Raw genomic sequence first — 12,535 nt, 5'->3', positions numbered from 1 at the left:
CCAAAATGCAGAAAAATGCCCTAAAAAGAGCAGATAAAACACCACAAATTGGCCAGAGATATTTAAGAAATTAATCAAAAGAGAGACACCCCAAAATGCAGAGAAATGTTCCCAAATTATGAAGCACAGACACCCCAAAACAGCCAGGCAGAGACGCCCCAAAATCCCAAAAAAATGCCCCAAAACAACAGAGCAGAAACGCCCCAAATGCCCAGAGAGAGACAACAAAAAATGAGGAGAAAAGGCTCAAAATGAGGAGAAAAGACTCAAAATAATGGAAATAATGGCACAGCCACCCCAGAATGGTGAGAGAAATCCCAAAATGAGGCAAAATGCCCCAAAAAATGGCTAAGGAAACACAAAAATGAGGCAAAATGCCCAAAAAATGGTTAAGGAAACCCAAAAATGAGGCAAAATGCCCCAAAAAATGGTTAAGGAAACCCAAAAATGAGGCAAAATGCCCCAAAAATTGGCTAAGGAAACCTAAAAATGAGGCAAAATGCCCCAAAAAATGGTTAAGGAAACCTAAAAATGAGGCAAAATGCCCCAAAAAATGGTTAAGGAAACCTAAAAATGAGGCAGAATGCCCCAAAAAATGGCTAAGGAAACCTAAAAATGAGGCAAAATGCCCCAAAAATGAGGCAGAATGCCCCAAAAATAGCTAAGGAAAACCAAAAATGAGGCAAAATGCCCCAAAAAATGGTTAAGGAAACCCAAAAATGAGGCAAAATGCCCCAAAAATTGGCTAAGGAAACCTAAAAATGAGGCAAAATGCCCCAAAAAATGGTTAAGGAAACCTAAAAATGAGGCAAAATGCCCCAAAAATTGGCTAAAGAAATCTAAAAATGAGGCAAAATGCCCCAAAAAATGGCTAAAGAAACACAAAAATGAGGCAAAATGCCCCAAAAATTGGCTAAAGAAACCTAAAAATGAGGTAAAATGCCACAAAACAGCCAGGCATAAACACCCTAAAAATGGTCGTAAAGAGGTAATTAAAAATGTGGAGAAACCCCAAAAAAACTGGGCAGGGACGCCCCAGATTTGTCAGGCAGAAAAAACCCAAAATGTCTCAATAGAGCCCCCAAAATAAGGAGAAAAACCCCAAAACAACCAGGCAAAAACACCCTAAAAAAACCCAAATATTCACCCGAAAATGGCCAGGCAGAAACGCCCCGAACCGACCAGGCTGAGACGAGGAGAAACGCCCTCAAATAAACTCAAAAATACCCCAAAAAATTCAATAAAACACCGCAAAATTGGTGGGTAGAGATACCCCTAAACCAACCAGGCAGAAAAATCCCAAAATCGGAGTTTTGAACCTTTTGGGGGTCCCAAAAATTGTGGAAATTTGTTCTTCCCCCCCCCTCATTTCCCATCCCCCACAAACTCCGTCAGAAATGCCCCAAAGTGACGCTGTCGGAAAAATCAGCTTTAACACCTCCTCTAAAAATCCGATAAACGGCCCCAAATCGTTCGGGTTCCTCCAAAATCCTTAAAATCTTCTCAGAAAAGGGGAAAGACTCCCCCCACCCAAATTTTGTTTTTTTTTTCCACCTTCAGGCCCTGAGTTTTGTCCCATTTTTTTTTTTTTTCAATGCAAACGGCCTCAAATCCATGGTTAAAAATCAATTTTTTTGACGTTTTTTGTCGTTTTCCAGCCCCGAATTCACCGGGTTTTACCCCAGAGCAGCTCTGGGTGTAGCACCCTGGACCCCTCCCCATTTTCGGGGTGGGGTTGGGAGTTTTTTTCACCCCCCCAGGGAATTCCCCAGCTCGAAAAGACGTGAAACTGAGGCCGAGGTGGCAGGAAATAAGGAGGGGAGGGGGGTGGATTTTTGATTTTTGATTTTTGGAGGGGGGGTGGAGCAGAGTTGGTGTTTGCCCACCCCATGGGGACCCTCGTGGGGAGGGGGTTTAAGGCACAGCCCCCTCCCCAAAATCTGCTGCACCTCGATTTTTATGGACCCCCAGTGATGTCAGAGAACCTGGAGGGGGTCCTGGGCTTCTCTTCCATCAGCACCCGAATTTTCATTTGTGCCGAGGCTCGGTTTTATTTTATTTTATTTTTTTTATTTTTTTTTGGTGGGGGGGGGATGAAGGGAACCCCCAGTACCGCACCCAGGGGTGCAGCGTGGGGAGCTCGGAGCCCCCCAAATCTCCAGGACCCCCCAAAAACCCCTTGGGAGAGAGACAAAGCCCCCCTAGAGACCCTACCCCCACCCAAGGGGAGCAGATATTGGGGGGGGGGGTCCCTCTTTGTTCCTCCACACCCTGGGGACACATCAAAGCACCCCCCAATCTCCAAGACTCCCCAAAATATCTTTGGGGTACCCAGGGGACCCCAAAAATCTGCAGACACTGGGGGGGGACATGATTTGCTCCCCAAGAATGGTCCTTTACCCCCTCCCCTTTGTGACCCCGACTCTCCTGGGGGTCCCCCCAATCTCCAGGACACCCCAAAACATCTCTGGGGCCCTAAGGGGACCCCGATTCACTCTCAGTGCTCCCCAAACTGTGGTGGGGGACACGTTTTGCCCCCCCAGAAATGGTCCTTTACCCCCTCCCCTTTGTGACCCCGACCCTCCTGGGGTCCCCCCAATCTCCAGGACTCCCCAAAACATCTCCAGGGCACTCAGGGGACCCCGATTCACTCTCAACGCTCCCCAAACTCTGGGGGGGACACGCTTTGCCCCCCCCAGAATGGCCCTTTACCCCCTCCCCTTTGTGACCCCGACCCTCGGGGGGTCCCCCCAATCTCCAGGACACCCCCAAACATCTCTGGGACCCTAAGGGGACCCCGATTCACTCTCAGCGCTCCCCAAACTCTGGGGGGGGACACGCTTTGCTCCCCAGGAATGCCCCTTTAACCCCTCCCCTTTGTGACCCCGACCCTCGGGGGTCCCCCCAATCTCCAGGACTCCCCAAAACATCTCCGGGACACCCAGGGGACCCCGATTCACTCTCAGTGCTCCCCAAACTCTGGGGGGGGACATGATTTGCTCCCCAAGAATGGCCCTTTACCCCCTCCCCTTTGTGACCCCGACCCTCCTGGGGTCCCCCCAATCTCCAGGACTCCCTCCGGGTGTCCCCTCAATCTCCAGGACACCCCAAGACATCCCCGGGGGTACCCAGGGGACCTCGATTCACTCTCAACGCTCCCCAAACTCTGGGGGTGGGACACGCTTTGCCCCCCAAGAATGGCCCTTTACCCCCTCCCCCTTGTGACCTCGATCCTCTGGGGGGGTCTCCCCAATCTCCAGGACACCCCAAAACATCTCTGGGACTCTAAGGGTACCTCGATTCACTCTCAGCATTGTCCAAACATCCCCGGGGCACTCAGGGGACCCCGATTCACTCTCAACGCTCCCCAAACATCCTCGGGGCACCCAGGGGACCCCGATTCGCTCTCAGTGCTCCCCAAAAATCTGCAGACACTGGGGGGGACATGGTTTGCTCCCCCAGAATGGCCCTTTAACCCCTCCTCCCCCTTGTGACCTCGATCCTCTGGGGGTCCCCCCAATCTCCAGGACTCCCTCCGGGTGTCCCCTCAATCTCCAGGACACCCCCAAACATCTCTGGGACCCTAAGGGGACCCCGATTCACTCTCAGCGCTCCCCAAACTGTGGTGGGGGACACGCTTTGCTCCCCAGGAATGCCCCTTTAACCCCTCCCCTTTGTGACCCCGACCCTCGGGGGTCCCCCCCAGTGTCCAAGAGCCCCTCAATGAACCCAGCACAGCATGGGGGGGGGTTCCCCTTTCACAGCCCCTCCCCCAAGGACCCCCAACTCTCCCCCCATCCCCATCCCCGCTGGCCCCGCCCCTGGCCCCGCCCCCCGGGCCTGGCCCCGCCCCCGCGCTGCGGCTCCCGGCCCCGCCCCTCCGCCATGGCCCGGGCTCCCGCCTCCGCCCCGGCGCCCCCCCCGTGGCCGGACTCCCGGCGTGCCCCGCGCGGGGGGGGCCCCTCCCAGCCCCCCCCGCGCCCCGGGACCCCCCCCCAAACCCCCGGGACCCCCCCCTCAACCCCTCATGACCCCTCAACCGCTGGGACCCCTCTCCCACCTTCCTCGACCCCGTCCCCCCCACTCCCGGAGATCCCCGAGCCCCCTCCGGGGGTCCCCGAAGGTCTCGGTGCGCCCCCCCCGGGGGATCCCGACAGCCCCGCGCCCCCCGGTGTGGGCGGGGGGTCCCGGCGGGTTCTTTTCGCCGACGCTCTGGGGCTGCCCCTGACCCGCTTGCGGCAATACCGGCCCTGGGACCCTCGGGGGCGGGGGGGGCCGCCGGGGGGGGGCGGGGGGGGGCTCCCCGTAAGTGGGGAGGGGGGCGCGGTGGGAGAGCCGCCCCCCCCCGGGATCTGGATGAGGCCTGGGAAGGGCAGGTAAGAGATGGGAGGGGGGGAGGATCTGCATGGGGGACCCCCAAAAATGGGGTCAACCCCTCAACCCCCCCCTCCCCCGCATGTGCCCCCCGAATTTTTTTTTGGGGGGGGGCTGTGGCGCATGTCTGGGTTCCCCCCGGACCCCTCGGGCCCCGGATGTGGGTCACATTTTGGGGGGGGGGTGTGCAAATGCTGCTCCCCCAGCCCTAATTTGGGGTGGGGGGGTTGGGGGGCAATGAGTCCTCTCCGGTGACCCCCCCCACACCCGTGTCCCCCCAAAAGGCCACAGGAGGCAGAGGACGTGCAGCCCCCACCCCCCGACCACAGCACAGGTAAGTATCGCTGCCCCAGCAAATTTGGGGGGGGGGTGCACCCCCAATTACTGGGGCACCCTCCAGTTTTGGGGGGATCCCCCCGAATTTTGGGGGTCCCTCACCCTCCCCTTTCTCTCCCACAGAGCCTGACCCTGCCCCAACGCCCCCCCAGGATGCGGAGCAGCCCCCAGCACAGGTGAGACAACACCCTCCCCTCCCCAAAAGTGGGGTACCCCCCTCCCCACAAGGAGGGGGGCTCCCCGAGGATGGGGGTACCCCAAACTGTGCCCCCCACCCCTCTCAGGGCGCCGAGGACGAGGCGGTGGCGCGGGAGCTGGAGCAGCTCTACCTGTCCCACCTGCGCCGGCTGCGGGGGGACCCCGGCGACAGCGACCCCCCCCCGAGAAACGGGGGTCCCCCCTTTCCCGAGCGAGCCCCCAACACCTCGCTGGCCAACGAGATGGCCCTGCGCTATGAAGGGGGGGGACGCTGCAGCCCCCCGGTGCTGCTGGGGAGGGGGGGGGCCGGTGGAGGGAGCGCTGGTGGTGCCGGCGCGGCCCCCCCGGGGGAGGGGGAGCAGTTTGGGGGGTGCCCTGAGGGGGTGCGGGGTGGTTCTGGCCTTGGCCGTGCTGGTCCCGGTGGCCTGGGGGGACGGGGGGGGTCCCACGGCCGCGCTGGCCTTGGGGCTTTACCTGGCGCTGGCCTGGCTCACGTGAAATTGGGGGGGGGGGATAAAACCCAAATGTCACCACCCAAAATTGTCACCTCCCAAATCGTCACAGCACTTTCCCCCCCCCCCATCTCACCTTGGAGAAAAGCGTTGGACACCCCTAAATCCATCGGGGGAGGGGGGGAGGCTGAGTTGCGATGGAAGGGCACCCCCGAATTGTCCCCAACCACTCTGGGGGGTGTGGGGGCACTGTCACTTTGTGGGACCCCCCCCCCCACCCCCACTCATGTGCACCCCACCCGGGTTTTGGGGCGCCCCTGTGTACATACAGCCATGGAACGACGGTGTCCCCGAGTTCTTGTCATGGGGGGCGCTTTGGGGGAGAAGGTTGGGGTGGGGTGGGATTTAGGGGAGGGTTGTCTGTCTCTGTTTAAGGGGTGGGGGCCGGGTCCCCCCCCGCTCCCCTCCCTCCTGCTGTCACTGTCGCAGCCATTTCCTGTCCCCGGGGAAGGTCCCAGCAAAGGTCACGGGGCCCGTGGATGACAAACACCCCCCCCAGGCCCCCAGGCTCACCTTTGGGTGACATCTCGTGGGTGCCTTGTCGTGACAGAAGGGGCTGTGACCTCCGGGGAGCAGACGGGGGGGTCCTGAGTGTCCTGGGAGCAGATGGGGTGGGGGTCGAGCCCCCTGGAAGAATTGGGGGGTCCTGAATGTCCTGGGAGCAGATAGGGTGGGGGTCTTGAGCCTCCTGAAAGAACTGGGGGGGTCCTGAATGTTCTGGGAGCAGATGGAGTGGGGGATCCTGAGCCTCCTGAAAGAACTGGGGGGGTCTGAATGTCCTGGGAGCAGTTTGGGTAGGGGTCCTGAGCCCCCTGGAAGAACTGTGGGGGTCTTGAGTATCTAGGGAGCAGCTGGAGAGAGGGGGTCATGAGCCCCCTGGAAGAACTGGGGGTTCCTAAATATTCTGGAACAGATGGGGTGGGGGTCCTGAGCCCCCTGGAAGAACTGAGGGGGTCCTGAATGTCCTGGGAACAGCTGGAGTGGGGGTCTTGAGCCGCCTGGAAGAACTGGGGGGGTTCTGAGTGTCCAGGGAGAGATGGGGTGGGGGTCTTGAGCTGCCTGGAAGAACTGGGGGGGTTCTGAATGTCCTGGGAGCAGATGGGGTGGGGGTCTTGAGTCACTCCTGGAGAACTGGGGGGGTCCTGAGCCTCCTGGAGGTGGTCAGGAGGGGCTTGCCAGCCCCCAGTGAAGCTGCTGAGGGGATTCTCAGTATTCAGGGAGGGTCCTCCCCGCCCTGGATCCAGCCAAAGGAGGGTCCTGTGCCCTCAGGTGACATCGGGGTGGTCCCATCTGTGAGGGTCTCCCACCCTCCTTGAGGGTCCTGCTCCCCCTGCAGTCTCTGAGCCCTCTGGGGGACAGTGTAGGGGGGTCCCAGCCTTTTTGGAGTCACAGAGTGGGGGGTGGTCCTGTCCCTCCTGTCCACCCCCGCAGTCCCTCAGGTGACAGCAGGGTGGGGAATGGGACGACACAGCCCTTCTGAAGTCACTGTGGGGGACTCTGGACTCACAGGTGTGGGAAGTGCCATCCCCTATGGTGTCCTCCTCCCCTCAGCTCCTCAGGTGACAGCAGCAGGGTGTGTCCCAGCCACCCTAGACTCACTGTGGCGGTATCCCGTCATGTCCGGATATTCCACTCCCTCTGTAGTCCCTCAGTTCTTTGGGTGACATCGTGTGGGAGTCCCAGCCCCTCTGAGGACGGGGCCGGGCAGCCCCTCTGAAGTCACCGTGGGAGGGTCCCAGTCCCTCAGGTGATAGTGAGGGGCCCCAGCCCCTCTATACACACTGAGGGCGGGGGGGAGTTCTGTCCCCTTCGGGGGGATCCTGCCTGCCCCCACGGTCCCTCAACCCTTCAGGTCACTGTAGGAGGGGGCCCCAATCCCTCAGGTGAGAGTGTGGAGGGGAACCCATCCCGTCCAGGGTGGTCCCGCTGCCCCCGCGCTCCTTCAGCCCCTCATGGCGGGAGTGGGGCGGGGCCTCTCCCCTCACGGCGGGGCTCCCGCGCTTCCCGCACGTGCGCTCCTCGCTCTGCGCATGCGCGCGGCTCTCCCGCCCCGCCCACCGGGCTCCCCGAGCCCGCCAAAGCAGCGCGCGCTCATTGGCTGCCTCTTTCCCGCCCGCCCCGCGCGATGGGCGTCGCCATGGCAACCGGCCAATAGGCAGCGCGCGCGTGACGAGCGGGTGGGCGGGGCCTCGGCGGCGGCGGCGGCGCGCGCGCTTTTTCGGCCGCTGCTTCGGCCCTGGCGGGCGCCGGAGCCGCCGCCATGAGCGGGGCCGGGGCCGGGACGGACCGGCCGTCCCCGGCCAAGCTCCGCCGCCTGGATGAGCCCACCGGAACAGGCCCTGCCGCCGCCGCTAGCCGCGGGAAGACGGCCCATTCCCCCACCCCCGCCGGAGGTCGTGGTGAGGGCCGCAGCGCGCGCGCGCGGGGCGACGGGTCCGGGCATGCGCGGGGCGGCGGCGGCGGGGACGCGCGCGCGCCCCCTGGCGGCGACCCGGAGATCGCGGCTTTGGCCGGGGAGGGGCAGGGGCCGGACACCCCCGGGGAGGGCACGGGGGAGCCCAAAACCACCGGAGAGGTCATGGCCAGCCTGGACACCACCGAGGAGGACAAGGGGAGCCTGGAGACCACAAGTGATGACTGCTTGGAGCGAGAAAAAGGGAACCTGGAGACCACTGGAGGGGTCGCAGAGGGCCTGGAGAGCACCGGAGAGGCTGCAGGGAGCGTGGAGGGCACCAAGGGGAGCCCGGAGACCACCAAGAGATGCGAAGGAAGCCTGGAGACCACGAGTAGTGACTGCTTGGAGCAAGAAAAAGGGGGTTTGGAGACCACCAGAGAAGTCACAGAAGGGATGGGGACCACCAGAGAGGCCGTGGGGGACGTGGAAGTTGCTGTCACACGCTCCTTGGAGCAGAACAAGGCTGTCCTGGAGACTCCTGAGGAATCCAAGGAAAGCCTGGAGACCACCAGAGAGGCCACGGGTGGTCTGGAGACCAGCAGGGAGGTGACAGGGAGCCTTGGGACCACCAATGGGCGCAAAGGGAGCCTGGAGACGGCCGTCACTCGCTGCTTGGAGCAAGGGAGAAGGAGCAAAGGAGGCCTGGAGAACACCACCAAGGTCCTGGGGAGCGTGGAGAGCGATGCTTCTCCCACTGGGGAGCTGAAAAGCACCAGCAGGCGCAAGGCAAAGACCCCTGCGAGGCCCAGGGCGAGTGTAAAGACTGGCAGTGCCCAGTGCTTGGAGTGGGAGAGGAGCAGGGAGGGGGAGCTGGAGCCCAGCAGGGAGGACACAGAGAGCCTGGAAACCATCACTGGCCAAGTGGAGCAGGACAGAGAGCAAAAAGGAGGCTTGGAGTCCACCACAGAGCCCGAGGAGGGCCTGGAGCCCACCCCCACAGCCTGTGTGGGGCAGAGCCGAGGTGGCCCCGGGCTCCCAGATCTCGTGGGGGTCCCAGAGCCCGCGGGGGTCCCGGTCCCCAAGGAGCACGTGGCTGAGGAGAGCGCGGTGATCTCCCTGGATGAGGACGAGGAGGAGGAAGAGGAGCGGGATGAGGGTCCAGCACGGTACCTGGCAGCGCTGGAGGCCGTGCAGCTGGAGCTGGAGGCCGTGGAGGAGGAGGCAGCTCGAGCCTTTCGCCGCCTCCGCGCCCGCTTCTGCCTCCGCCGCCGGCCCCACCTGCAGCGCCGCAACCGCCTCATCCAGCACATCCCCGGCTTCTGGGTCACCGCCGTATCCTTGGGGGGCTGCATTTTGGAGTGGGGGGGGTTTGTGGGAACCCCCAGCTCCATCTTTTCCTTGACACCCCCATCCCCAGTTCCTGAACCACCCGCAGCTCTCGGCCATGATCAGCGACCGCGACGAGGACGCGCTGAGCTACATGACGAGCTTGCAGGTGCCTGGAGGGGATTTTGGGGGGATGATTTGAGGTTGTGTGACCCCTCCTGAGGTAACACACCTGGGCCCACAGGTGGAGGAGTTCGGCCAGAGCCGCCACGGGTGCCGCATCCGCTTCTTCTTCAGCGTCAACCCCTATTTCCAGAACGACGTCGTGGCCAAGGAGTTCGTGCGCGGCCCCTCCGGTGGGTTTTGGGGCAGGGGGGGCATCCCCACCTCCTACAGCCCGAGGAGGGCTCCAGAGTGACCCCCTCACGTGTTGTCCCTCCTCCCAGGTCACCTGGTGTCCCACTCGACCCCGATCCGGTGGTGGCAGGGGCAGGACCCCCGGTCCCGTCCCCACAAGGGTCCCCCAGCCCCCCGCAGCTTCTTTGCGTGGTTTGGGGATCACAGCTTCCCTGCGGGGGACCGTGTGGCTGAGGTGAGCCCAGTGCTCCCAGTAACACCTCCCAGTGCTCCCAGTAACACCTCCCAGTGCTCCCAGTACCCCCCTGACCTCCCCATCTCCTCCACCCAGATCATCAAGGAGGAGCTTTGGCCCAACCCGCTCCAGTTCTACCTGCTAGGGGAGGGTGCTGAGGGACCCCTTGACAGGTGAGCTGCACCCCAGAGGAGCTGGGGGAGCCCTGAGGGTTTGGGGGGGACCAGGGGAGGGAACCCCAAACCTTCAAACCCCCCCCAATTAACACCCCCTCCCCAGTGAGAGCGGCGAGGACTGCGTGGTGATCCTGGACGATGATGAGGACGTGCAGGAGATCCCAGATGATGGGGATGGTGAGTGACCAACTCCCCCCTCTACCCTGGGGGGACCCCAAAATTCCTCACCTGAGGAAATGGGGGGCTGGACATCCCCCCAGAATCCTCTTGGAAGGGGAGTAGGGGCTGATTTTGCATCCCCCAATCCTCCCTTCCAGGCAGTGGAGTGGAAGAGATCCCAACTGAGGAGCCCCCCAACAACCCCCCCGTGGGGCAGAAAAACCCCAACAGGGGTAGAATTTAATTGGGAGGGGGGATTTGGGGGTGCTGCACATCTCTGCCCCCCAACCCCCACCTCAGCATTGCGGGTAATGAGGGGCTGGGGGCCCCCAACACAGCTCAGGGTGTTCGAAGGCCTTTCACCCCCCTTCCCCCCAACTTTTCATGACCCTTCCCCTCCGGGGACCCCCCAATCTCCCCAGCTCCATCACCTGGGGGGTGGGGGGGGTCTCCCTAAATCCCTCCCACACACACACACCACACAAAAGGGGAGAAACACAACCAGTTCCTGACTGTTTTTGTACATTTTGGGTTAAAAACTTGTAAAATTTTCTTTTTATATCTAAAAATATATTATAATAAAGAGAAAGTTTTAACAGATTCACAGAGACCTCCCTTGAACCCTAAAGGAGTGGGGGGGATTTCAGGGTGATTTTATTCCCCTGGGTCATTCCCCTCCTCACCTGGTGTTGGGGTGAGGGGCTCCCCTGGCTCTGGGGGGGGGCTGGACCAGCCCCTGCATTTGGCATGGAGGGAGGGAGACCCCCAAAGTGCCAGGGACCCCCACGAGTGCCCCACAAAGAGAGGGAGGCACCCAGATGGAGCCATCAGACACCCCCACCCCGACAGAACCATTTCCCTCCTCACACCCACCCCAATCTGCTGCCGGTTCCCCTAAAACCCCTCCCAGTGCAAGACCCCACCCCAGACCCCCCCTTCTCCTCTGGGCAAGGCTCCCCCAATGCACCTGACCTCAATCCCATTGCTGGTGCTCCACGACCCCCCCTCAAATTGCTCCTGGTACCTCACAGAACCTGCTGTGAAAGTCACCCCATCGTAGTGGGGTACCCCCCCATTTCCAGCCCCTTTCCAGTGCCCCCATCCCTCTGGTACCAGTGATCACCCCCCATTTCCAGTCTGTTCCCAGTGCCCCCCCACCCCATTTCCAGCCCCTTTCCAGTGCCCCCATTCCTCCGGTCCCAGTGACCCCCCCACCCCTCTCCATTTCCAGCCCTTTCCCAGTGTCCCCATCCCCCCACTCCCAGTGACCACCCCCATTTCCAGCCCGTTCCCAGTGTCCCCGTCCCCCAGGTCCCAGTGCCCCCCTACCCCATTTCCAGCCCGTTCCCAGTGCCCCCCCACCCCATTTCCAGCCCCTTTCCAGTGTCCCCATCCCTCCGGTACCAGTGACCACCCCCATTTCCAGCCCTTTCCCATTGTTCCTAGCCCCTCAGTACCAGTGACCACCTCCATTTCCAGTCCTTTCCCGGTGACCACCCCCCCACCATTTCCAGCCCTTTCCCAGTGTCCCCATCCCCCCGGTCCCAGCGATCACCCCCCATTTCCAGCCCGTTCCCAGTGCCCCCATCCCCCAGGTCCCAGTGCCCCCCTACCCCATTTCCAGCCCGTTCCCAATGTCCCTAGCCCCTCAGTACCAGTAACCACCCCCGTTTCCAGCCCTGTCCTAGTGCCCCTCATTTCCAGCCCTTTCCCAGTGTCCCTATCCCTCCGGTCCCAATGCCCCCCCACCATTTCCAGTCCTTTCCCGGTGCCTCCATCCCCCAGGTCCCAGCGACCCCCCATCCGTCCCCATTTCCAGCCCGCTCCCAGTGACCCCTCCCTCACTTCCCAGCCCGCTCCCAGAGCCCCCCACCATTCCCCCGGTCCCAATGTCCCCCTACCCCTCAGCGTGGCCGCCACCGGGCTCAGCTCCTCCCGCATCTCCCGTGTCCAGCACGGCCTGCAGCGGCTCCCCGAGCTCCGCTTGCCCCCGCGGGAACCCGAACCGCCCGCGAACCGCGGGGAGATCGGCGGCGGGGGAAACGCCCCGGATGCGTTCCGCCGCCCCCGTAGGCACCAGCACGGCCTGTCCCGGCAGTGGGGAGCAGCAGAACGGGGCTCCAGCCCGTTCCCGGTCTCGTTCGCGCTGCCCCAGCCCCGCTCCGGTCCCGGTTCTGGTCCCGGTTCCAGCCCCGCTCCTCCCCGCCCTCCGCATGGGGGCGCCACCGCTGCGCGTCTCCACCAATCAGCGAGCGGATCTTAAACGCAGGCCGCGCCCCAACCAATCAGCAGGCGAAGGACCAGCAGAAGCCACGCCCCCTTGCAGCACCACATATGGGGGCGTGGTCAATTCCAAGCCCCGCCCCGCCGCTTTGCCCTAAGGGGAGGGGGCGAGACCCCGCCTTGATCCCCCCAAAAAAAGCCACGAGCACCCCCAGATCAGGGTCACACACACAGACACAGCACA

The 12,535-nt window shown here is 62.2% G+C and overlaps 2 protein-coding genes across 2 annotated transcripts; both read left to right on the top strand.

The window, feature by feature from the left end:
* The first annotated feature begins 4,008 nt into the window (after positions 1–4,008).
* LOC117009228 (translation initiation factor IF-2-like) lies at positions 4,009–7,112 on the top strand. The gene is made up of 5 exons (XM_033083467.1): positions 4,009–4,376; positions 4,659–4,708; positions 4,834–4,886; positions 4,995–5,747; positions 7,065–7,112. Exons 1-5 carry the CDS (start codon positions 4,357–4,359, stop codon positions 7,110–7,112), a joined length of 924 nt encoding a protein of 307 aa, XP_032939358.1. The 5' UTR covers positions 4,009–4,356.
* Positions 7,113–7,680: 568 nt separating this feature from the next.
* Positions 7,681–10,668, top strand: TSPYL2 (TSPY like 2). Its single transcript, XM_033083466.2, has 7 exons — positions 7,681–9,147; positions 9,233–9,310; positions 9,386–9,497; positions 9,588–9,733; positions 9,830–9,906; positions 10,013–10,086; positions 10,227–10,668. The coding sequence occupies exons 1-7, from the start codon at positions 7,681–7,683 to the stop codon at positions 10,310–10,312; spliced, it is 2,040 nt and encodes a 679-aa protein (XP_032939357.1). The 3' UTR covers positions 10,313–10,668.
* The last annotated feature ends 1,867 nt before the right edge of the window (positions 10,669–12,535 follow it).

This window comes from Catharus ustulatus, chromosome 32 (assembly GCF_009819885.2).
Source record: "Catharus ustulatus isolate bCatUst1 chromosome 32, bCatUst1.pri.v2, whole genome shotgun sequence".
Taxonomy (NCBI): domain Eukaryota; kingdom Metazoa; phylum Chordata; class Aves; order Passeriformes; family Turdidae; genus Catharus; species Catharus ustulatus.
Note: the sequence above shows the minus strand (reverse complement) of the source record. Positions and strands in the feature narration are given on the sequence as shown.